The 22,297-nt window shown below is 43.8% G+C and overlaps 1 protein-coding gene across 2 annotated transcripts in view; it reads left to right on the plus strand.

Moving 5' to 3' along the window:
- The window catches only part of GFUS (GDP-L-fucose synthase), a 39,614-nt gene extending 24,385 nt beyond the window's left edge, over nt 1-15,229 (plus strand). For both annotated transcript variants that reach the window (XM_007488818.2, XM_056822926.1), the window contains exons 6-11: nt 9,605-9,738; nt 10,022-10,086; nt 11,075-11,141; nt 11,357-11,436; nt 12,344-12,443; nt 14,768-15,229. In XM_007488818.2, coding sequence (XP_007488880.1) covers nt 9,605-9,738; nt 10,022-10,086; nt 11,075-11,141; nt 11,357-11,436; nt 12,344-12,443; nt 14,768-14,823 — 502 coding nt within the window. In that variant the 3' untranslated portion in view covers nt 14,824-15,229. The remainder of the gene's footprint in view (nt 1-9,604; nt 9,739-10,021; nt 10,087-11,074; nt 11,142-11,356; nt 11,437-12,343; nt 12,444-14,767) is intronic.
- The last annotated feature ends 7,068 nt before the right edge of the window (nt 15,230-22,297 follow it).

The following is a 22,297-nucleotide window of genomic DNA, read 5'->3' on the forward strand; positions in this document are numbered from 1 at the left end:
TGTGCTTGCTTTCCTACAATTCCTCTAACATTGACTATACACAAGTAACAAGTTTTAAATGTTAGACAGATGAGTATATTTGATCCAAAGGTAATGGAGAGCCACTGGAGTTTATTAAGTATGTGTGTGTCTTGGGGGGAAGGAGGAGAAATGACATTTGTCAGACCTATAAGCTTCTTGAGTACACAGACTTTCTTTTGCCTCTTTTTTTTTTTTATTAAACCCTTACCTTCCATCTTGGAGTCAATACTGTGTATTGGCTCCAAGGCAGAAGAGTGGTAAGGGCTAGGCAATGGGGGTCAAGTGACTTGCCCAGGGTCACACAGCTAGGAAGTGGCTGAGGCCGGATTTGAACCTAGGACCTCCCATCTCTAGGCCTGGTTCTCAATCCACTGAGCTACCCAGCTGCCCCCTTTTGCCTCTTTTTTATAACCCCTTAGCTTAGCACAATTCCTGGCATATATTGTTGTCTTTAATTTCAGTCTTGTCTGACTCTTTGTGACTCCACTTGGGATTTTCTTACAGAAATACTGGTGTGGTTTGTTGTTTCCTCCAGTACATTTTATAGAGGAAATGGGACTAAGTGACTTGCCCATAGTCACACAGCTAATAAGTATTTGAGGCCAGATTTGAACTTAGGAAAGTCTTCCTGACTCCAGATTTGACATTCTATCCACTGCCCAGAATCACAGAATATGAGATGTCAAACTGTGATATGGAAATCACTTTAAAAGACTGATATATATTAATTTAAGGTCGCCAAGGAATTCAGCTATGTAATTCCTAAATGAAAACTCAAGTCAGCAAGTGGAGTTTTCTTTAATTACTAACAGGAGGAAGAAAGGTATTAGAGAGAGAGAGAGAGAGAGAGAGAGAGAGAGAGAGAGAGAGAGAGAGAGAGAGAGATTGATTGAAAGGGAAAGGGGAGAGAAGCTGGGCCAAAGGCCCAAGGCCTTGGATAGCCGAGGCAAAGAAAAGAGATCAGTCCCTATCACTCACGTGACCAAAATGGAGAAACAATCTGAGGGCCTCCACTCCAAGCACCAGCCTCCAACAACCTCCTTTCCTCCACACAGGAAGTCCCCAGACTCCTCAGCTATCCTCTACCTTACTTCCTGTGTCTCTCCTGTGCCAATGGTAGCTCTAGCTTAACCCAGGACCGCCCAGAGGTCTGTCCCCTTTGCACATGTCTGTTGAAGGTCATATTCTCAAATAATTAAATCTTGAGCTTTGCTGCAGCCCTTCCTAAATCCTGTTACCCTGAGTAGGGTGGAGATTGTAGTTTCCAAGACCTGATACTGTCATTCCAAGTATCTCCATTGTTATTGATCAGGAAATAGCCAAATCCCATCCTCTAAAGAATGGTTTGAACAGGGTTGAGTAGTTTTGAAATTCACAATCCCCCCTGAGGCCCAAGGAAGGCTAACCTCTCCGATGGGTCTTGTAAACATACTAGCTATGAAATTACAATACTTAGAGATAAGGGAAAAATAGGAGAGATGGAGAGAGATAGCAAAACCAATGTTTTGCTGGGCAAATTGACAAAAGCCAATTAGGGGGCAGTCCCCTTTGGCAGAAGAGTGTACATTCAAAATAAATTCAATCAACCTTCAGTTCAAGCAACCACACCCCAAGGTTCATTCTTGATCTTGATGTAATGTAGGTTTTCTGGCATCTTTCAGCAACAGTTCATTCTCTGGATTTAGGAGTTAGCAAGCTTCTTCCTTGAAGATGTTTCTCAAACAAAAAAACCTTTTCAAAATCTTGGAGTTTTATTAAAATACAATCTCCCCTGAAGTGGGTGTTAAAAAAATCCAGTTCAGCTCAGGATGCATTGTTGAGTTATGGGGGTATATGAGTCAGTTATTAAAAGAATTCAAAAACAATAAAAACAAAACAAACAAAAAACAAAAATATATAAAGGGAAAATATGGAAGAAAGTTAAACTTTTGGGAGAAAGGGAAGAAAAAAATTCAAAATCAGAATCAAAATACCAAAATCTATGTATAAAATGTTGAGTAAACCAGAATAACTTCATAATGGGCCCTTGTAAAGTTCCAATTTACAGTAATCTCTATCCCACAAGTCTGTAGGACAGAATGCAGTAATATTTCACTTACCCACTTGCAGCCAAGACTACAGTAAGTTGTCATATTACAAGAAGGAAAGGAACTAGAATTTTATTTTGATAGGGAAGAGTCATTCCCTGGTCTGACTTTTTTCATTCTCAAGGATATAGGGAGCCAGCATAATAGTCAAATTTTTGTACTTGTATGAGTACTTCATAAAGAGTGTAGATACAAGGAAGTCCTATGACTTAACATATGTCAAGCGTCGCAACCTCGAGTCCACATTAGTATTTCCTGTGTGCTCTTTTGGCACTATTCAGGTAAAGTCTGTGCTCCTTGTTTTTATCCCATTTCCTGGAATCAGACACAAATATTAATCATAGTCCCATAACATTTTATCAATAAATGGCAGGTTCCCACAGTCTAAAGCTGTTTGGGTATGTATATTTAAACTTATATTACTGCAGAGAGAGAGAGAAAAAAAAATTGTATGTACCTTTTGTACAAGAAATGAGGAAAGGGAAAAAATTCAAATATTCAAAAGAAAAGCAATAATAAAAAAATAAGGGAAAGAGAAGAAAAAATCAGGAATTCAATGTGTTTTTGAAAAAACAGCATCCACTTGTCAATGGATGTGATAGGATACAGTCAATCAGTCTCAGCAGAAAATGCTCTCTTTACATGTGAGCAATGAATCCAAGAGTCCTTTTCTACAACCTTTATAGATGTTGGAGTAGTTAACAATATTTGGAATGGTCCTTCCTACGAAGGCTGAGTTGCTCCAGTACACTGGAAATTTTTAATACACACCTTGTCTCCTGGGTTCAGGTCGTGAAGTGAAAAGTCTAGTGGTCCGGCTTGTACTGCAGCTCCAGATTCATGAAGTTCACACAGTTTATGCTGTAATTCCTGTATATAGGAAGCAATAGTAGTATCTCCCCCTAATAGTGAGGTATATGCCAGGGAGAAAGGCTTAGCCTGTATAGGCGGATGTCCAAAAAGCATCTCAAATGGTGAAATATGTAAGTCTCCTCTAGGCCTGCTTCTAAGATAAAATAGGGCCAGAGGGAGAATTTCAGGCCATTTTAAATGGGTCTCAGTGCATAATTTTCCAATCATAGTTTTAAGTTCTTTATTCATCCTTTCAATTTGGCCTGAGCTCTGGGGATGATATGGAACATGGAATTTGGGAGTTATCTCCAAGCAAGAATATATTTGGTTTAAGACAGAATCAGTAAAATGACTTCCTCTTTCGGAATCAATACGTGCTGACAGGCCAAAACGAGGAATTTCTTTTAAAAGCACCTTAGCAACAAAAGCCACCGTGGCTCGGGTTGCAGGAAATGCTTCCGGCCATCTGGTCAGTTGATCTACTATGACTAGACAAAATTTATAATGTCCGGCCTTTGGCATTGCTATGAAATATATCTGTAGGTGCTCAAAAGGTGTGTAAGCCAGAGGACGCCCACCGAAAGCTTTTCCACGAAAGGTGTGTTGGTTATATGCTTGGCAGATAGAGCAGGCTGAACACACTTTAGAGGCTATGGTAGTTATACCGGGGGCTATCCATACTCTCTTAACAGAGTCCACGATGCCCTGGGTACCAAAGTGACCATTTTTATGCACAGATTGGCAAATTTGGTGATAGAAACTTCTAGGGAGCAGGGGTTTCCCTTCAGATAATACCCACACTCCATTAATCTGTTTTGCTTTAAATTTTTGTTTCCATTTTTCCACTTCCTTTTCATTATAGGCAAGTGATAAATTTAAATCATCAGTGGTTGTTAATGTCAAAATTAATCCAGGTCCTTCTATGGCTGCTAGCTTTGCAGCGGCATCTGCTCGGTCATTTCCTCTAGAGACAGGGTCAGAGCCACCTGTAGGGGCAGAGCAATGAACTACAGCTAGGGCTTCAGGCAGTTTGAGAGCAGAAAGACCTTCATTAATAATTTCTGCATTAGCTATGGATTTTCCAGCTGAGGTTAAAAATCCTCTCTGGAGCCATAGCATCCCGACTGAGTGACAAATGCCAAAAGCATATCTAGAATCCTTATAAATTGTTGCCTTTTTTCCCTTGGCAATTATACAGGCATGTTTCAGAGCTATGAGTTTTGCCCCTTGAGCGCTAATATTAGAGGGCAGCAAAGCTGACCACTCAGTGGCAAATTCTGTGACTACAGCAGCGCCAGTGTAGCGTATGCCATCTCTCATAAAAGAAGAACCATCAGTAAATAAGATCAGATCTGAGTTGTTTAAGGGAGTGTCCAAGAGATCATCTTGAGGCTTTTCTGCCATGGACACTAGATGGCCAATGTGCTGCATTAAGCCCCAGGGTTTTGTTGGCATGAGCAATTATTTTATTTTTTTCACGTTCAGTTAAAAAAGCCTGTAACAAGTTCTCAGCGTCCTTGTAAGATGGATTATACTGAAAAAATATGTCTCCCATCTTTTTTGTTACTAGAAAGGGATCTTGTTCATATGTGGGGATATTTTGTGTAAATTCATTTATTTCTTGGGGAGTAAACGGTACCCTGTGTCTTAAAGTCACCACATCTCCATTCCGTCCTATTTCAGGTACTTCTCTTAGAGGAAACAGGCCTCTAGTTGAGTTTTGTACCTGTGGGTCAGTTTGACAAGGACAGGTTTTTCTAGGATGACAAGATTCCCTTTTGGCTGGAATTTGGTTTTCTGTAGGAAAAGGAACATGAGAAACCGGGATTGCAGGGGAAGGGTTTTGGGGATTAAATTCAGTCAAGATTTGCACTATACGAGAGAAGCAGTCTGTTAACTGAGCTATAGGGAAGTTTTTTTCCATCTCTATTTCAGGGAAAGAAATTTCCTCATTCAAAGGTTCAAAAACGGGTCTGTTTCTGGTAGAGTGGGTGTTTGCCAATTGATCCTGTAAGAAACATTTTAAATCTTCTAATTGGGCTTGCATTTTATCCTCAATTTTTTTCATTTTAGCATCTCTAAATACAGTATTGAGGAGTACAAAAATGACAGTACATATTAATATAAAAAATTGGAGGTATCCTGCATTCCTCAATGCCCCTAATTCTTCAACTGCCATATAAATGTCAAAGAATGTAGTACTCATTTATATATATATATATATATATATATGTATATATATATATATATATATTTGTAATTATTTCTCTAACAGTATTCACAAAACATGTGGGGAGCAGGGCAAAGCAAAAAACTTTCCACAGGGTTGTTGTTGTTTTTTTTCTAATCTAGGAAGTTGTTCCTTAAGGGAAAGGATATTTAGAAACAGCTCTCCCAGCCAGGACTTTAGGGTCCTGTTGCTGAGATTTAAAACAGCTGTTTTCTGTCTATCAGAGTCACACAGCTGGGAAGTATCTGAGGTCCCATTTGAATCTAGGACCTTCTGTATCTAGGCCTGGCTCTCAATCCACTGAGCCACCCAGCTTCCCCTTAAGATTAAAGGGAAGAAAAAGAAAAACTGCTGATTCCAATTTAACTTAAGCAGAAAAGAGAAGAGAGAAGAAGTTTTTTTATACTCACTTGTTCTAGCAGCTGTGTATTTAAGCCGAGTTAGCTGTTAAAAGGGACTAAGTGGTGAGAAGGTAGAGTAAAAATAAAAAGGCAAAAAAATTCAGAAGTTTATTGAGAGAATTCTTTAGACTCCCGTGTGGTCAGCCACAATGTGATATGGAAATCACTTTAAAAGACTTATATATATATATTAATTTAAGGTCGCCAAGGAATTCAACTATGTAATTCCTAAATGAAAACTCAAGTCAGCAGTCAACCTTTTATGGAGTTTTCTTTAATTACTAACAGGAGGAAGAAAGGTATGAGGGGGGGGGGAGAAGGGAATAGGGCTTAAATACCCACTCTGCTTAGGCTAGGCCAAAGGTCCAAGGCCTTGGATAGCCGAGGCAAAGAAAAGAGATCAGTCCCTATCACTCACGTGACCAAAATGGAGAAACAATCTGAGGGCCTCCACTCCAAGCACCAGCCTCCAAAACCTCCTTTCCTCCACACAGGAAGTCCCCAGACTCCTCAGCTGTCCTCTACTTCACTTCCTGTGTCTCCCCTGTGCCAATGGTGGCTCTAGCTTAACCCAGGACCACCTAGAGGTCTTTCCCCTTTGCACATGTCTGTTGAAGGTCATATTCTCAAATAATTAAATCTTGAGCTTTGCTGCAGCCCTTCCTAAATCCTGTTACCCTGAGTAGGGTGGAGATTGTAGTTTCCAAGACCTGATTCTGTCATTCCAAGTACCTCCATTGTTATTGATCAGGAAATAGCCAAATCCCATCCTCTAAAGAATGGTTTGAACAGGGTTGAGTAGTTTTGAAATTCACAAAACCTATACCTGAATAAGAACATACTCAATATTTAGCTATCCAGCCTTTGTTTGAAGACTCTTCTGAAGGGGAATTCACTACCTCCCAAGAAGTATTCCATTTCACTTTTGATAACCTTAGTTATTGGGAAATATTAACTTTCATCAAGCCTAAATCTTCTTTGCCACAACTTCTTCCCATCCTTACTAGTTCTGTCTTCTGAGATCAAGCAGAGCAAATCTAATTTCTCTTCCATATGAGAAACTTTCAGATATTTGACCACAGCTATCATGTTCCTCTAAACCTTCTCTCCTATTAAAGAACTATTTCCAGTTCTTTCTACATATTGGCATGATCACAAAACTTCTGTCATCCTAGTTGTCTTCTTTCTTTTCTTCTTTTTTTTTTAAACCCTTACCTTCTGTCTTGGAGTCAATACTGTGTATTGGCTCCAAGGCTAGTTGTCTTCTTTCTAAAAACATGCCACCCACAAGTGAACTCATTACTCCAGAGTTCAGCAGGAGATGGTCAGTTTCCCAATTCTGGACACTGTCAATCCTAATATAACCTAAGACTACATGAGCTTTTTGGGCTCCCGTATCACTTTTTTACTCCACTGAACCCTGGATATCTTTCAGACACTTCTTTCTATTCATATCTCCCCCATGTCATGTTTATGAAGTTGAAACCAAGAATAGAACTTTACACTTTTCCCTATGAAATTTCTGTTTGGCCCATTGTTCTGATTTATAGAGAAACTTCTGGGTTCAGTCATCCCAGAGAACTAGGTTACTTCAGTTTTGTGGCATTGATGAATTTGGCAAGCCCTACCTTTATCCAGGTTATTGAAGAAGGACAGATCCATGGATCAGTTCAGTAAAGACTCTTACATTGAACAATGACTAATCCAAATAGTCCTGAATTCACTTAATTGCATTTTGTCCAACTCATACCTCTCTGTGTTCTCCAAAAGAACAATATAAGTTTTAAAAGTTTTTAGATTGCCAAAATCCAGGCAACTTATATTTAATGCATTCCTCTGATCTAGTCTAGTATCCCTGTCAAAAAAAAAATGTGATCAATCACTTGTTTTTAATGGAGTCATGCTAACTCTTTATGACCATTTCCTTTTCTAAATGTCCCATCTCTTTAATGACATATTCTAGAATTTTTAAAAATAGTTTTTTTGGTTTTTTTCCCATTTGAATATTAAAAATAGTTTTTAATAATAGTTTGCACATTTCACTCTTTTTTGAAAAGTAGGACATTTTCCTTTCTCTAGTTATTTGGTATCTGTCTTTTCCAGAATCTTTTAGAGACCACTGACAGTTACTCAGCAACCACATCTATCACTTCTTCCAGTAGAATACAGTTACTCTGGTCCCAGTGACTCGAATTCATTGAAAGCAGCTAGATGCTATCTTAACATCTTTGTTTCACATTTAAAGCTCTTTAGATAAACTTTCTCACTTTTCCAGCCTTAAAAAAAAAAGATTCCATCTTGGAACCAATGCTGTGTATTGGTTTCAAGGCAGAAGTGCAGTTGGGGTTAGGCAATGGGGGTTAAGTGACTTGCCCAGAGTCACACAGCTAGGAAGGGTCTGAGGTCAGATTTGAACCCAGGACCTTCTGTCTCTAGGCCTGGCTATCAATCCACTGAGCCACCTAGCTGCTCCCTTTCCTAGCCTTCTTATATTTTCCTGCCCTCCACCCATTCTATCTATGATAAGATTCAGTGACATTGGCCTGCTTGCTGTCTCAGTGCCAACTCATGTCCCATCTCTGTGCCTTTTTACTAGCTATCCCCTATTAATGAATAATATGCCCCCTTCTTAGCTTTTTTTTGGCTTTCTGACTTCCTTCAAGACTCGGCTCAAGTCCCATCTTATGTATGAGGCCTTTCCTGGGTTCTTTGTCCTCCTTTCCCTTCTGCTAGTCCCTTCTCTTTTAAGGTTATCTACCACTTACACTTTGGCACAGTGGATAGAGTTCGGGGCCAGTAGTCACAAAGATTCATCCTCCTGAGTTCAAATCTGTCTTTCAGATACTTGCTAGCTGTAAGAACCTGGGCGAGTCACTTAACCCTGTTTGCCTCGATTTCCTCATCTAATGGCAAATCAGTCTAGTATTAGGTATACAAGTATATAGTATTAGGAAACCCTAAATGAGGTCACCAAGAGTTGGACATGACTGAAATGACTGAATAGCAAAGCCCTCATTTCTGTGTCTTCCCCAATGGCATGTGGGCTCCTTGAGAGCAGTGACCGTTGTTGCCTTGTCTCCCCAACACGTGGCACAGGCCCTGGCCCGTAGTTAGCTCCTAATAGGTGCTTGGCGAGCGACCACTTTGAAGGTCTTTGCATCAGTATTGAACTAGAAACATGAATCTCATCATCATCATCATGTGCCTGTGTGCCTGGCACAGAGTGGGTGCTTAACATAGGCTCGCAGGTGGATTGATGTGTGTGTTCTCAGCTAAGGCTCTCTAAAATCATTTCAGCCGACATTCGTTAAGCATCCAGGTGTGTGTTGGGAAAATAATAGCCCAGCATTTCAGTAGCATTTTACATCATCTCATGCGATCCTCCCCCAAAGAGCCTGTGAGACGCGGGTAGTGCCCGTATCGCTATCCCAGTTTTACAGATGAACAACCAGGCTCCTAGAGGGGAAGGGCCTTCACTGGGGTGAGACCGGGGATGGCCCTCGGGGCTCACAGAGGCTGAGCCAGAAGGGCCTCGGTGTCCAGACTGTCTTAAGCCATACACAAAAGGAGACCTGGCAGCCAAATCCAGGTGATGTCCCTTCCCCCCTTCCCCTCAGCTGAGCCCTCCTCCTCGGGGGCCTCAAGTTCCTTGTCTGTTAAATGAATCAGACGCCAAGACCCTTCCTCGTTCTCACCTTCCTCTTGCAGGTGGCCGAGTGCTAGGGCCCTTTGAGTTAGCGACATAACTATCTTTGTGTTCAGTTCTGAACCCATCCCCGCTTGGGAGGAGGCACGAGAAAGGACAACCAGGCCTGCCTCCAGGCCCTCTCGAGCCAGGGGACAGAGCACAAGCTAGGATAAGGCTAGGCTCCAAGTGTAGCCGGGTGGTCCATGGAGAAGTCGGAGGAAGGAGAGAGGTCCTGCAGGAGGCGGGCTGGTGTGGGCCCTGAAAGATGAATCCTGGGCATCCCGGAAGGGGAGCCCCAACCAGCCCCCCTCCCTCCCTCCCCCAGGGCTTACTTCCAGCAGTGCGGCTGCACCTTCACCGCCGTCATCCCCACAAACGTCTTTGGACCCCACGACAACTTCAACATTGAAGATGGCCATGTGCTGCCTGGCCTCATCCACAAAGTCTACCTTGCCAAGCGTGAGTCTGTCTGCGTCTATCTGTACCTTTGTCCTCTCAATGTGTCTCCTCTGTGTGCGTGGGGGGTGAGTGTGTGCATGCTTGCAAGTCTTGTGAAGCCTCCCAACCCCCGTCTCTCATGCCCACCCCACTGTTAGGCCGAGCCCCAGGACCTTTGTTTGGTCCTCAACTCAAGGCTGAAGGGGCGTGTGTGTGTGCACGCGCACACATGTTCCAGCTGCTCCACATCTGACCTCAGGCCGGTTGGATCTCTCCTTATTCCATTCTCCTTTCCCTTTTCCAGGCAATGGCTCGGCTCTGACTGTGTGGGGCACCGGGAAGCCTCGAAGGCAGTTCATCTACTCCTTGGTACGTGCTCATCAGATGCCTGGCTTCCCTGTGGGAGGGAGGTCAAGGTTCCTCTGGGGTGCAGGACTTCCCAGTCCCCAGCAGGCTGCATGCTTGCTCTCACACACACTACTGTCACTACCCTTAATCTGGCAGGGAGCCTCTCAAAGTTCTGAAAGGCAACCCGGGCCTTTAGTGTTCCGTGACTCATCAGTATCCTGGCCCAGAATCTGTGCAGGAGGAGGAAGGGACCTGGCCCAGGATTTAGAACGTTCAGGCCAGTTTGTGAACGGACACACACTGCCGGAACAACGCATAGAAGTTGCAGAGAGGTGGATTTGGGGTTCAAGGAGAGGAAGCACTTCCCAACAGCGTGGTCCTAAAGAATGGCCTGCCTCATGAGCAGGGAAACCTTCAGGGAGGTTCTTGCCCTGGGAGAGACACGCTTCAGTCACTTTGAAGGCTCTTGTGACTCTGAATTTGTGGCTCTGTGAACTCAGAAACGAGAGGCCATGGACGGAACCCTCAGAGAAGGCCGGGCCTGAGCTGGGGCAAGGAACCGCCTGGACAGCTTTTGTCGACCATCTGCTCCCTCTGAGGAGAGGTGCTGTCTGTCCCCTTGGCTCCAGGCCTCTTCCCGATGGACATTGCTGAGCTCCGGAGCCGGAGGGTTTGGCCTCTATGCCTTGGGGAAGGCCCTCCCCCCTTCCTCGAGGACCTCCAAGGCCTCTGTCAGCTCTGAATTCCTGATCCTTTCCTAATCCCTAGACGGCCTGCTCTCGGGCCCCCTCTGCCTGCTTCACTGAACCACCTGCCGATTCCCCGGGGGAGGTGACCCCTCTAGTCTTAGTCCAGGTAGAGTCAGGGCCGCCTGTCCTAAAGTTGCTCTCTTCCCTGGGCCCAGAGGGGCCGTGCCAGCGCCGGTTACAATGTCCCCTAACTCCGCTCTAAGATGCGACTGTATGTGGCCGCATGACCTGACTCTGCCTCCCTCCCCCACTGCCTTCAGGACCTGGCCCGTCTCTTCCTCTGGGTGCTTCGGGAATACAATGAGGTGGATCCCATCATCCTGTCAGGTACATCACTGCCCCCCACCCCTCTGCATCTCATAAAGGCAACTCGGGGTGGCAGGGGCCGGGAGGAGAGAGCTGGGCGGCCTGGGAACATCTGGAAGGTGTTTGGGAGGGTGTGGGCAGGAGCTGGTTCCCCCAGAAGGATAGGACTTGGGTTATTGAGGGGGAAGTGGAAGGGGCAGGACCTGGGACTGGACTGATCTAGGACTTCCTTTCAGTGGGTGAAGAGGACGAAGTGTCCATCAAGGAGGCTGCTGTGGCCATCGCAGAGGCCATGGACTTCCAAGGGGAGGTGACCGTATCCTTTCCTGTGTTAGGGTCTGAAGCCAAGCAAGCTTCAGATTCGTGACTCTGCAGGCTCCCTCGGTGCAGATAGGCCACAGGGTGGTTGGAAGAAGCTCTGCAGCCATTCTTGCCACCCATGGATAGTGTAACCTTGGGCAAGTCCATTTCTGGGTCTTAGTTTCCTTCTCTATGACTAGATTGATGCTGAGGTAACCCTCCTACCTCTGATTAAAATTCCTGCAGGAGAGGTAACTCCCCCAAGAGCCTTTCTTAGGCTGTGCCTTACTAAGGATTAACTGACAGTCACCTGAATGCAAAGAGCCCCAGGATGTTGGAGAAGGGGTGGAATCTTGAACAAATGATTAGCGAATAACTGGGGAAATTTATGATTCTGATGCCAGCCCCTCCGACTCCATACCCTGGGCTCTTGTTCACTACTTCACACTCTCCAGTTCTACCCAGGATGCTTCTTCCTCTCTTCTTCCCTCCCAGCTTGGCTACTTCCTAGATAATGTTACCCAATGAGCAAAGTTCTGAGACAGGGCTAGACCCCGGTTCTTCAATCTTCCAGTCCCTTTGTTCCTGGGATACTGGAGAAGATAGGGTTAGGACCCATTGAGTACTAAGTGAATGGTTGATCCTTGGTCTCTAGGCCCTGCATCCTGGCTTTCTGGGGCCAGCCCTGGGTAAAAGGGAACCCTAAAGGCTCCATATCCAGCCCTTTGAGGTAGGGCAGGAGACTTTTGAGTTGGAGGCCTGGAATGAAGGTCTGGAAACTTACATGGCTTGAAATGAGCAGAAGAGAGGGAGGGAGGGAGAGAATGGCTCACGCATCAATCCCTCAACTTCCCAAGTAGCTCTTCTGACCTGCCATGAAACCCTCCAGTTTGGTTTTGACCTTGACCCAGGGCCACTAATAGTTTGATACAACCAAGTCAGATGGACAATTCAAAAAGACAGCCAGCAACAAGAAGTTGAGGACCTACCTTCCAGACTTCCAGTTTACACCCTTCAAACAAGGTAAGGGCCTGCTCTACCTCGGGAAAGCTAATTTCCTGGCAGTCCGAGATCCATGGTCCCCCAGATTCATGTTCATCCAAAGGTAGAAAGGGCTGCTTCTGGAGGGGTAGGGTACCCCACCTGAAGGTCGTGGCATCATAGATTTAGGGCCAGAGGGAACTGTAAGGTTTTTTTTTTCTCCAGAAGCAGCAGCTGAGGCCCAGCGAGGGTAAATATAATCAAAGATCATACAGAAGTAAATGGCAGAATTTGCAAAATTTGAATTCATGCCTCTGATTCCAAACCCAGTGTTGTACATTACCTGATATGATGGTGCAGTGTAAGACATCACCATTAGGCAGCTTAAATTCGTTGTCCCTCCTGAGGGTGGGGGTGGTTTCAAAGGCCTAGGAAGATAGCATGTGAGCCATGTGTGATGTGTAATAAACTTTCAGAGTGCCTAAAAAAACTAACAGCTTGTGTCTTTGGGGGTGTTACTTGAAAAGCCTTTATAATGTCATAACCCCCTATACATGGTCTTATTCCCTCTCACACCACTCAGAATTCCACATTAAAGATGGGGAACAGTATGGGAAGGGAACCAAAGTCCTGAGGCAGGTGGTGGGTATTATTGTGGGGCAAGGGAGCAGGCCCATCAGTAGTAACAGAAAAAGAACAGAAATCTAGAAGTCCTAACTCCTATCTCCTTCCTTCCTTCCTTCCTTCCCTCCTTCCTTCCTTCCTTCCTTCCTTCCTTCCTTCCTTCCTTCCTTCCTTCCTTCCTTCCTTCCTTCCTTCCTTCCTTCCTTCCTTCCTTCCTTCCTTCCTTCCTTCCTTCCTTCCTTCCTTCCTTCCTTCCTTCCTTTCTTCCTTCCTTCCTTCCCTCCTTCCTTCCTGCCTTCCTTCCTTCCTTCCTTCCTTCCTTCCTTCCTTCCCTCCTTCCTTCCTTCTTTCCTTCCTTCCTTCCCTCCTTCCTTCCTTCCTTCCTGCCTTCCTGCCTTCCTGCTTTCCTTCCCTCCTTCCTTCCTTCTTTCCTTCCTTCCTTCCCTCCTTCCTTCCTTCCTTCCTGCCTTCCTGCCTTCCTGCCTTCCTGCTTTCCTTCCTTCCTGCCTTCCTTCTTTCCTTCCTTCCTTTCCTTCCTTCCTTCCTTCCTTCCTTCCTGCCTTCCTTCCTCCCTCCCTCCCTCCCTCTTTCCCCCTCTCTCTCTTTTTCTTTCTTCCTTCCTTCTTCCTTCCTCTCTTTCCTTTTCCTTCCTTTTTTTTTAATTCTTACCTTCTATCTTAGAATCAATACCGTGTATTGTTTCCAGGGCAAAAGAGCAATAAGGGCCAGGCAATGGGAGTTAAGTGATTTGCCCAGGTTCATACAGCTAGGAAACCAGGATCTCCCCTCACTAGACCCAGCTCTGTTCACTGCCCACCCCGATTACCCCCCCAACTCCCATTTCTTCAAGCAAAGAAGCCTTGATGACTACTTGTTATGGCACCTGTTAAGGGACTCCCCTTCCAGAATGGATTAGACTGGATGATTTCTTGGGTTCCAGCTCTGAGATCAAGGGGTCAGACCTCTCATATCCCCTCTCCTTGTCCCAGTGCTGAGTTTCCTCTGGTGTGTCATAGCCATTGGGCTGGACGAGAGAGCCAGGAATAGGGAGTTCCAGGACTCGGCTACTCTGGCCTCTGCCTCAGCATGACTGTCACCAAATCCTTTATCCTTTGGGCTTCATTTTTTTCCTGTAAAATGGGCTCATTAGCCCTGTGGTGTCCTTTTAGTCCTAATATTTGGTGAATTTCATTATTTCAGCAGGTGCTGACTAAGAGAATATAGTAGAAAGAGCACTGGATTTGGAGTCAACAGTCTTAGGTTCTGCCTGTCTTATTTTATGACCTCAGACAAGTCACTTTCCCTTTTTGGGACTCATTTACCTCTTCTGTTAAAAGTTCTCTATCCAATAGTTTAATAATGTGATATTCCTACTGCCCTATAGCTTTAGCAGGGCAGAAATTTTTATCCCCATTTGGTAGCAGACACTGAAACCCCAGGGAAGAGTATGAGTCACCTACAGTCATAGGGCAGAGCCAGGACTAGACCTTGAGTCTTTTGGGTCTCTGCCCAGAATTGTAGCCATTCCCCCATATTAGCTTTAAAGCAGTGATTCATGTCCTACGATTCCCATCTGGGTCTGACCCTGGCAAAAAGCTGAGGATGTAGAATCCAGTCAGATATCCTGGCAACCTGTCCAGACTTTTACTGACATCCCTAGTCAGTGCCCTTGGGCAAAGGCCAAGGTATGGGGGTTGGTGTTGGACTGGTTCTTCATCCCAACCTCTTTATTTACTCCTCAGCTATAAAAGAGACATGTAGCTGGTTTGAAACCAACTATGAGCAAGCCAGGAAGTGATCCCAGAGCCCAGGAAAGAGGCAGCAAACAACCAAGTTCCAGGAAGACAAAGGGGACTGGAAGGAGAGACCTGGTTGGAAAAGCTGAGACGGATATCCTTCTGTCTTCTCCAGGCCTTTGACCTCCATAAAGGTTGGCTTAAAGAAGATCTAATGAGTCCCAAGTCTCAGCTGAGCATTTGGTTCTGCCTCTCTCTCCATCTCTGACCTGATTATTCCTGTCCAGCCTCAGGGTACACAGGGTTTCCTGTTCCTGGCAGCCTGGCTCCTTTTGCTATCCTCAGGGAAAACTCCTCATGCCTAGAGCCTGGGAAACCTGGCCACCCCTTTCTAGTCACCGGCTACCTGGGATCCCTGTCCTTTCTGATTATTCTCTAGAAATGCAAATAAAATAAATTTTCACAGGAGGGTTCAGTGTGTGTTGATCTGCATGCAAACAGAACAGAAGAGGCATGGTTAGATAATTCCTGGGGGGAAAAGGGGAGGGGGATGTTTCAGTGGACAGGTTCACATGAATTAGCCAAGTGACTTAGCAGCTCCCCTAAATTTAACTTGATCCTAGGCCTAAAGTCCAGAGAGAGAGAGAGGAAGATGACTAGGCTGGTCATGTCCTGGCCTGTTTCTCAAGATTATGGCCACAATGAGGAATTTTGGTACCTTGGGCAAATTCAGCTTGAGTGTTAGGAGTACCACAGAGGACAGTGTGGCCTGCTTGGATGCGGTTGCTTAGGAAGAAAGGGTGACCTTTTACCCAGAGGTACTGGGGGAGGGAATGGGGACTGATGATCCCCAACACTGGGAAAAGATTTTCTCTAGAAGAAACCCTTCCCATGGCAGAGGAAGAAGGTGGTATAGGGGAATGTGAGTGAGACTTAGGGGTAACCCTATATCTCCTGAGGATGGGGAAGACTATAAGGAGAATCAGAGATACACTAGCAAAAGAGGGGCCCTCCCCTTCTACCCCAACTACATGCCAAAGCTCCTGTTACCCTGCCTCTTGATTATGCTGCTCTACCTTGCATTCTGTCTTTCCAAGCTGGTTGGAAAGCCAAACCCATAGCAAGGATAGTAAACTCTATGGTCAAGAGGAAAATCCATTGGAGTAAGAACATGCCAGTAGAGATTGTGTAAGAGCAGTGAAGCTAGAACTCACCTCAGGGTCATTAGGGAAGAAGAGAAGCTAGGAATGTGCAAGATATGGCGAGAAGACTGGCCCCTTTGGGGAGGTGGGGAGATAAAGAGCAAAAGGTGACCTGGACCTCAATCCTAACTATGTTAAGGTTTACATAGAGGAATATGCATCCACTTAGGATGGGCCAGAAGACTTCCTGCAGGATCTAGCTTGAATTGGGCCCTAAAGTTGGCCAGGATTGAAGAAGGCATGAAGAAGAGAAGGAACATTGTGAATGAGGCTTCCACATGGGTCGGGGTTGTCTCAACTCATATCAAAGAGCTCTCCTGAAGGCAGGAGCTCTCCAGCTTCCTCCACCAGTATCTAGCACCAGGCATTATCCATAAGAGGTACAGTCCTGGGGGACATGGCCAGGCTCTGCCTTCTCACCGAGTGCCCTCTTGACACCACATACCAATGAAAATCATTTTTCCTCATTTCCCTAAAGACCTCCCTAAAGTGTTGTGGCAGTACTACAAGGTGGTAACCCTCCCAGGATCATCTGAATTTGACAGGAACCCTGAGGAATTGGGTTTTAATGGTACCATTAGTAAATATTAATGACACGACTTGAGGATCACTTCCAGGACATGGAGAAGCCAAGAAAACTTCCCATCTGATGAGGAGGCTAGGGAGGAAAGGACACTCTAATAAACCCCTACCCCTCCACAGTCACCCTTCCTAGCCTTCTGGTTTGTCTGGGTCTAGAAGAGCAGTACTAAGGCATACCCCACACAAGAAGTCAGGATACCTGATTCAATTCCAACTTTTGTTATTGACTTGGACGGGTCCCATCCCCATGTGGGCCTTGGTTACCTCTTAGCATGATACGGGATTTGACCTGAATTAGTTTTGGATGTGTGTGGAACCTCTTATTCATTTTCCCCACCTTTTAGCATTAAATGTTCTTCAAAGGGGTAGATTTGTGGTAATCCAACAGCTACATGAAAGAAATGGAAGACAGCCCATGCACAAACTTACCTAATGAAAAACACTTTTACATCCAGCAGAGGCCCTGGTGGGTCGTGGAAGTCCATGGCCAGTAGCATCCAGGGAAATGGTTCAGTTCCAGAATAGACTCTTTATTTCTCTCTGGAGGGGCACCTACTGCTTGTTACTAGTCCCATCTTCTTGCTGTTCTCCTGCTCCTGGTGATTTCCAAGATGACTGAACTGTGTAATACTGGGCAACTCATTTAACCACTCTAAGCTTCAGTGTTCCCATTTGCAAAATGGAGTAACAGCAGCATCAAACTCAGGGTTGTGCGGCCCAACTGAGAAAAGTATCCAAAGCAATTCACAAACCTTAACATGCTATAAAAATGGGATCAGTCATTGTGCATCCCCTGGCTTCTGCCTTTTGTGATGTCCCCCTCTGCCTAGAAGGGGATTTAGGATCATAGCCCTAGAGCTGGAAGGGACCAACTTCTTGGAGACCAACTTGGAGACCAACTGCTCACCTAAGCCTGATCTCTACCCATTGAAGTTTTCCTTTTCCTTTAATGAAGGTCCATCTCTGGTGCCCTCACCTCTCACTTTACCATTCCTGTATAAATCAAGTTTCTAATATATTCAAATAAGGAATGCCAAACATTTTGCAAATTTTTAAACTGTTACCTTCTATGTTAGAATCAATCCTGTGTATTGGTTCCAAGGCAGAAGAGCAATAAGGACTAGGCAATGGGGTCTAAGTGACTTGCCCAGGGTCACACAGCTAGGAAGTATCTGAGTCTAGATTTGAACCCAGGACCTCCCATCACTAGGTCTTTCTCTCAATCCACTGAGCCACCTAGCTGCTCCCTGCAAATCTTTTAAGTACTGTATAAATGTGAACTATTATTCTACTTTTGCGATGTAAATTCCTCAAAATAGGTCCCCTGCACAGTTGTTTCAAACAAATAGAAACAAGGTCACTAAACTTACATAAGGATCCCTGCAGGCCACATATTGACTTAGAAACCAATGGTTTTCTATATTCTATTACATTTTTATTGATGTTGTTGAACATTTCCCAATTACATTTTAATCTGGTTTGGCAATGGTTCACAAGTGTTTCCAGCCACATATTTGACACTTCCCCACTTCAGGACATTTAAGACATGATTCAGTTCACACATCATTTTTTTTTGGAATTCAATGTAACGAGCATTTATTGAATTCAAGGCCCTTTGTTTTTCATTCCTCTCCCCAGTAGAGTAAAACTGGGCAGATTGCCATCTTCCCTTCCCTCTAGTCCAAGACGTCCTTGGACTAGAGACTCAGCCTGTAAGAAGGCCATGCAATTGGTCTGTTTAGTGGCAATCAGCTCCTAATCTACCTCAACCCTTGATCTCTCCCTACAACCACTTAACCGATGATCTTGTCTGAAGGGCCCCAGGTAGAGTCCTGTAGGTCCTAGGAGAAGCCAGAGGACTCTCACTTTTGACATAACACGCGTATGTCCCAGTAGACAGTCATTCCAAAATAGAGCCCAAAAGGATCCTGACCTGTACAGTCTCCTTACTCTAGGAGAAAGACTTTCAGGATTTAAGGCTGCCAGAGGCAAGGCACAAGCCCAGCTTCTAGCCTCTCTCTGACCAGTTGTTTCAACTTCCCTTTCCTTCCCATGCTGGTTCACTGGGCCCCTAGCAACTATGCCTGTCCTGGAAAAGGCCCCAGATCTCCAGATTCCCTAACCCTAAATTCGTGCTCACCCTGGAAATTTAGATGGTCCAAACCACTGTTCACTATCTGGGGGGAAGGGAACAAACATTAAACACCTACTATGTGTCGAGCACTTTACAAATATTTCAGTTGATCAAACGACCCTAGGTGGTTGGTGCTTTATATCTTCATTTTACAATTGAATAAACTAAAGCAAATAGAGATTAAATGACTTATCTAAGGTCACCCAGCTAGAAAGTGTCTGAGGCCAAATTTTAACTCAGGTCTTCCTGACTCTGGGCCCAGTGCACTATCCATTGTGCCACCAGTTGTCTCTAAATAGAAGCATATAGGATCAGACAAAGTCAGTGTATCAGTTTGTTTAACTTGGTAAGTAGGGAATGAGGTATTGGGAAAGTGTTAAAAAGGATGAATAAATGTTAATTTATTAGGTGCTTACTATTTCTATTTTTCCTTAAATTTTATTTTTCCCAATTATACATAAAACAGTTTTCAACATTTAAATTTTTTAATGTAATCCCCCCCCCCCAATTATATGGAAAAAGTTTCCAACATTTTAAAAAATATGGAATCTTGTATTTTATCTTTCCTGACTCCAGTCCCTCTTGTTGAGATGGTAAGCAAATTGATACAGATTTTACATGTGCAATCATGTAAAACATTTTTCCATGTTAGTCCTTTAAAGAAAATTGTGGGGTTTTCCTTAATGGACTTCCCTGACCAGCAGGGTCCCACAAGGGAAGGGGCTCCCCTTTGTGATGGGACTCGAGGAGAGGTAGGAACCGAGAACCAGGGTGGAAATGAAAGACAGGGACAAGTCAGTGGTTGGATAGGGCAGGCAACCCCTATGATACTCCCTTTGATAGGAAAGTATGAGTACAAAGGAACACGAGATGGATGAGGAGATTAAGATAGGAAATGCAGGACAAGATAGTTACAGCTTTGGGGAAGGAGAAGGTCAAGAGGAGAGAGAGACAGAGTCATTGAGGAGCCCAGTGGAGCTCCATGGAAGGGAGAAAGGCCAAGAGGAAGTTCATGGGATTGCCTCTGAATTTAATCCTGTCCTGCTTGGGCGGTACTCCCAAGGACGTAGTAACCACATCACAAAGTATAGACAATTAAGATTGGGTGGCAAGGTAGAGGGAACACCTTTGGGTGTGTAGATTGCAAACCGTGGTGCTTTCCCGGGGAATTTGCATGTTAATGAGTTTGTCTTAGCCAAGGGCCGCATGGCCAGTTCAAGGTTACATTCACAAGCCTCATTGGTATCACCTTATGCTTGGAGACACAGTAATCATACAGTCATTTATATTTCATAGATGTGAATATGCTTGGGATGCTACAAAAATAAAAATAGTTTGCTTTGGTCTGGATTGAGACTCCATTACTTCTTTCTCTGTAAACAGACATCATTTTTATCATGATTATTTTGGATTACTGTATTACTGAGAATAATTGTTGTTATTCACAGTTGTTAATCATATAGTATTGCTGCAACTGTGTGCAATTTTCTCAAAGTTCTTATTCACTTTGCTTCAGTTCCTGTAAAACTTTTCAGGTTTTGCTGAGCCCTTCCTGATCATCATTTCTTACAGCATAATAGTATTCCATTACAATTGTAACATAACTTACTCAGCCATTCTCCAGTTGATGAATATCCCCTCACTTTCCATTCTTTGCCCCCATAAAAAGAGCTGCTTAAATTACTTTTGTACATACAGGTCCTTCCACTTTGTATTTTTTAAATCTCTTTGGGATACAAACCTAGTGTAATAATTAAAAATAATATTTCTACCCAGATATATATTTTATAAAGTTTATTGGAAGGATAGATGTTCCTATAAGTAACCTGACCACGTGGTACCTAGCCTGCCAGTCTCTTCCTCATTCCCCCTCACCTGCCTGCTCTGTCTCTTCTCCTTGTGGTTCTCCTGATTCCTCTGAGGTTCTGATTCTGCCCCAAACCTTAACTTTTATTGACGTACAGAACGTACACTGACGCAATCCTGGTGCAGCTGTGGTATGTCAGGAATGTTTGACAGACATGTAAAGTTACTCAGGAGGGGGTGGGGATGAGCTTCCTTGACACCATTCCCCCTGTGATCCTTTGGGAGACCCGTCTCCCCAATGGATCATTTAAATATAACTATCTTATAACTCCAAATACCTTCTAGCTAAAAGTACATACAATATTGCATTTTTCTAAGAGGGATTTACACTAGTTAGAGATGGGAGTAAAATATAAAAACTGATTGATAGACACATTGACAAAATGCCAATTAGGGGATAGTCCCCTTTGGCATAAAAGTTTACATTCAGAATAAGTATGTTCAACCCCTTCAATTCAGTTCATTATATCCCAAAGTTCATTCTGGATCTTTTGATGCAGTGTGTAGCTTCTTCAGGCATCTTCACAGCACCTTCTCCAAAAGGATCCACTTTCTTGATTTTTGGTGTTGGCAAGTTCTTTTCCTGAAATTTCTCAAAAAAAAATTTAAATATTGCATTTTAGGATATTTACACAATCTCCCCTGAGGAGGGTGTTGACCAACACCAGAATCACACTGGGATACATGACTGAGTTATGAGGTATATGAAACAATTGTCAAAAGAAAAACAAACCACCAAAAAAAATCCCAAATTAAAATAGTAAAAATTAAATTCTGTATAAAAATAAGAAATACAGAAGTGATAAAAAATAAAATAAAAATCTTATATGTAACAGCAAGGGCCAATTAAAGTGACTTATGTCCCACAAGTCTGTAGGACAATAGCAGCAATATAGCACCTAACCCATTTGCAGCTAGGACTACAAAAAATTGCCAAACTATAAGAGAGAAAGGACTAAGTTTTAGCAGCAAACGGGAAAATCATTCCTTGGTCTGATTGTACTTTCACTGTCAGAGATAGGGGGAGCCAGGATGATAGCCAAACTGAGGTACTTGAGTCAAAATATTGCAGCGGTGGTATTGAGTGTGGTACAAGGAGTCCTGCATCTTAACATATGTCAAGTGCCATACCCTCGATTTGCACACTAGGTTCAAGTCCTTTTGTATTGGCATAGAAGTTCAACAATCCTCCCTGGTTTGGTTTTGTTCCTTTTTGACCTCATTCTACTTGGCATTGTGTTTTCTCTTTTGTTCCCTTCTCCTGGAATCAGACACAATCATTAAACAAAGTCCCATAGCATTTATCAATAAATGGCAGGTTTCCATAGTCGAAAGCTTTGGGGTATGCATAGTACTAGGACTAATAGATACTATAAATTTATACTGTAAACTTTATCCTTCAAGTAAAAAAAAAACATTAATACTGATTTCATGTACTTCAAGGTAAAGAAAAAAGAAAGAAAAAAATCAAATATCCCATTGCATACATAAAGTGGAAAAAAAGAAAAAATCATAATTTCATAGTTCACATTCCATGTGACAACGTGTTAGCAGAGCAGAGGCACAACACAAAAGGTGCTCACTCAAAAATGAAATGTATGTTACTCTTAACTTGGCCAGGATCCACAGTGTGAGTGTACATAATTTTTTCAATAGGTAAAAGTCTTTTTAAAAACAGTAGTACAACTACTAATACAGATCCTAAAAAGTACCAAAATCCTTAAAATTATAAGAGCCCATTTAAAGATAACT

This window comes from Monodelphis domestica, chromosome 3 (genome assembly GCF_027887165.1).
Source record: "Monodelphis domestica isolate mMonDom1 chromosome 3, mMonDom1.pri, whole genome shotgun sequence".
Taxonomy (NCBI): domain Eukaryota; kingdom Metazoa; phylum Chordata; class Mammalia; order Didelphimorphia; family Didelphidae; genus Monodelphis; species Monodelphis domestica.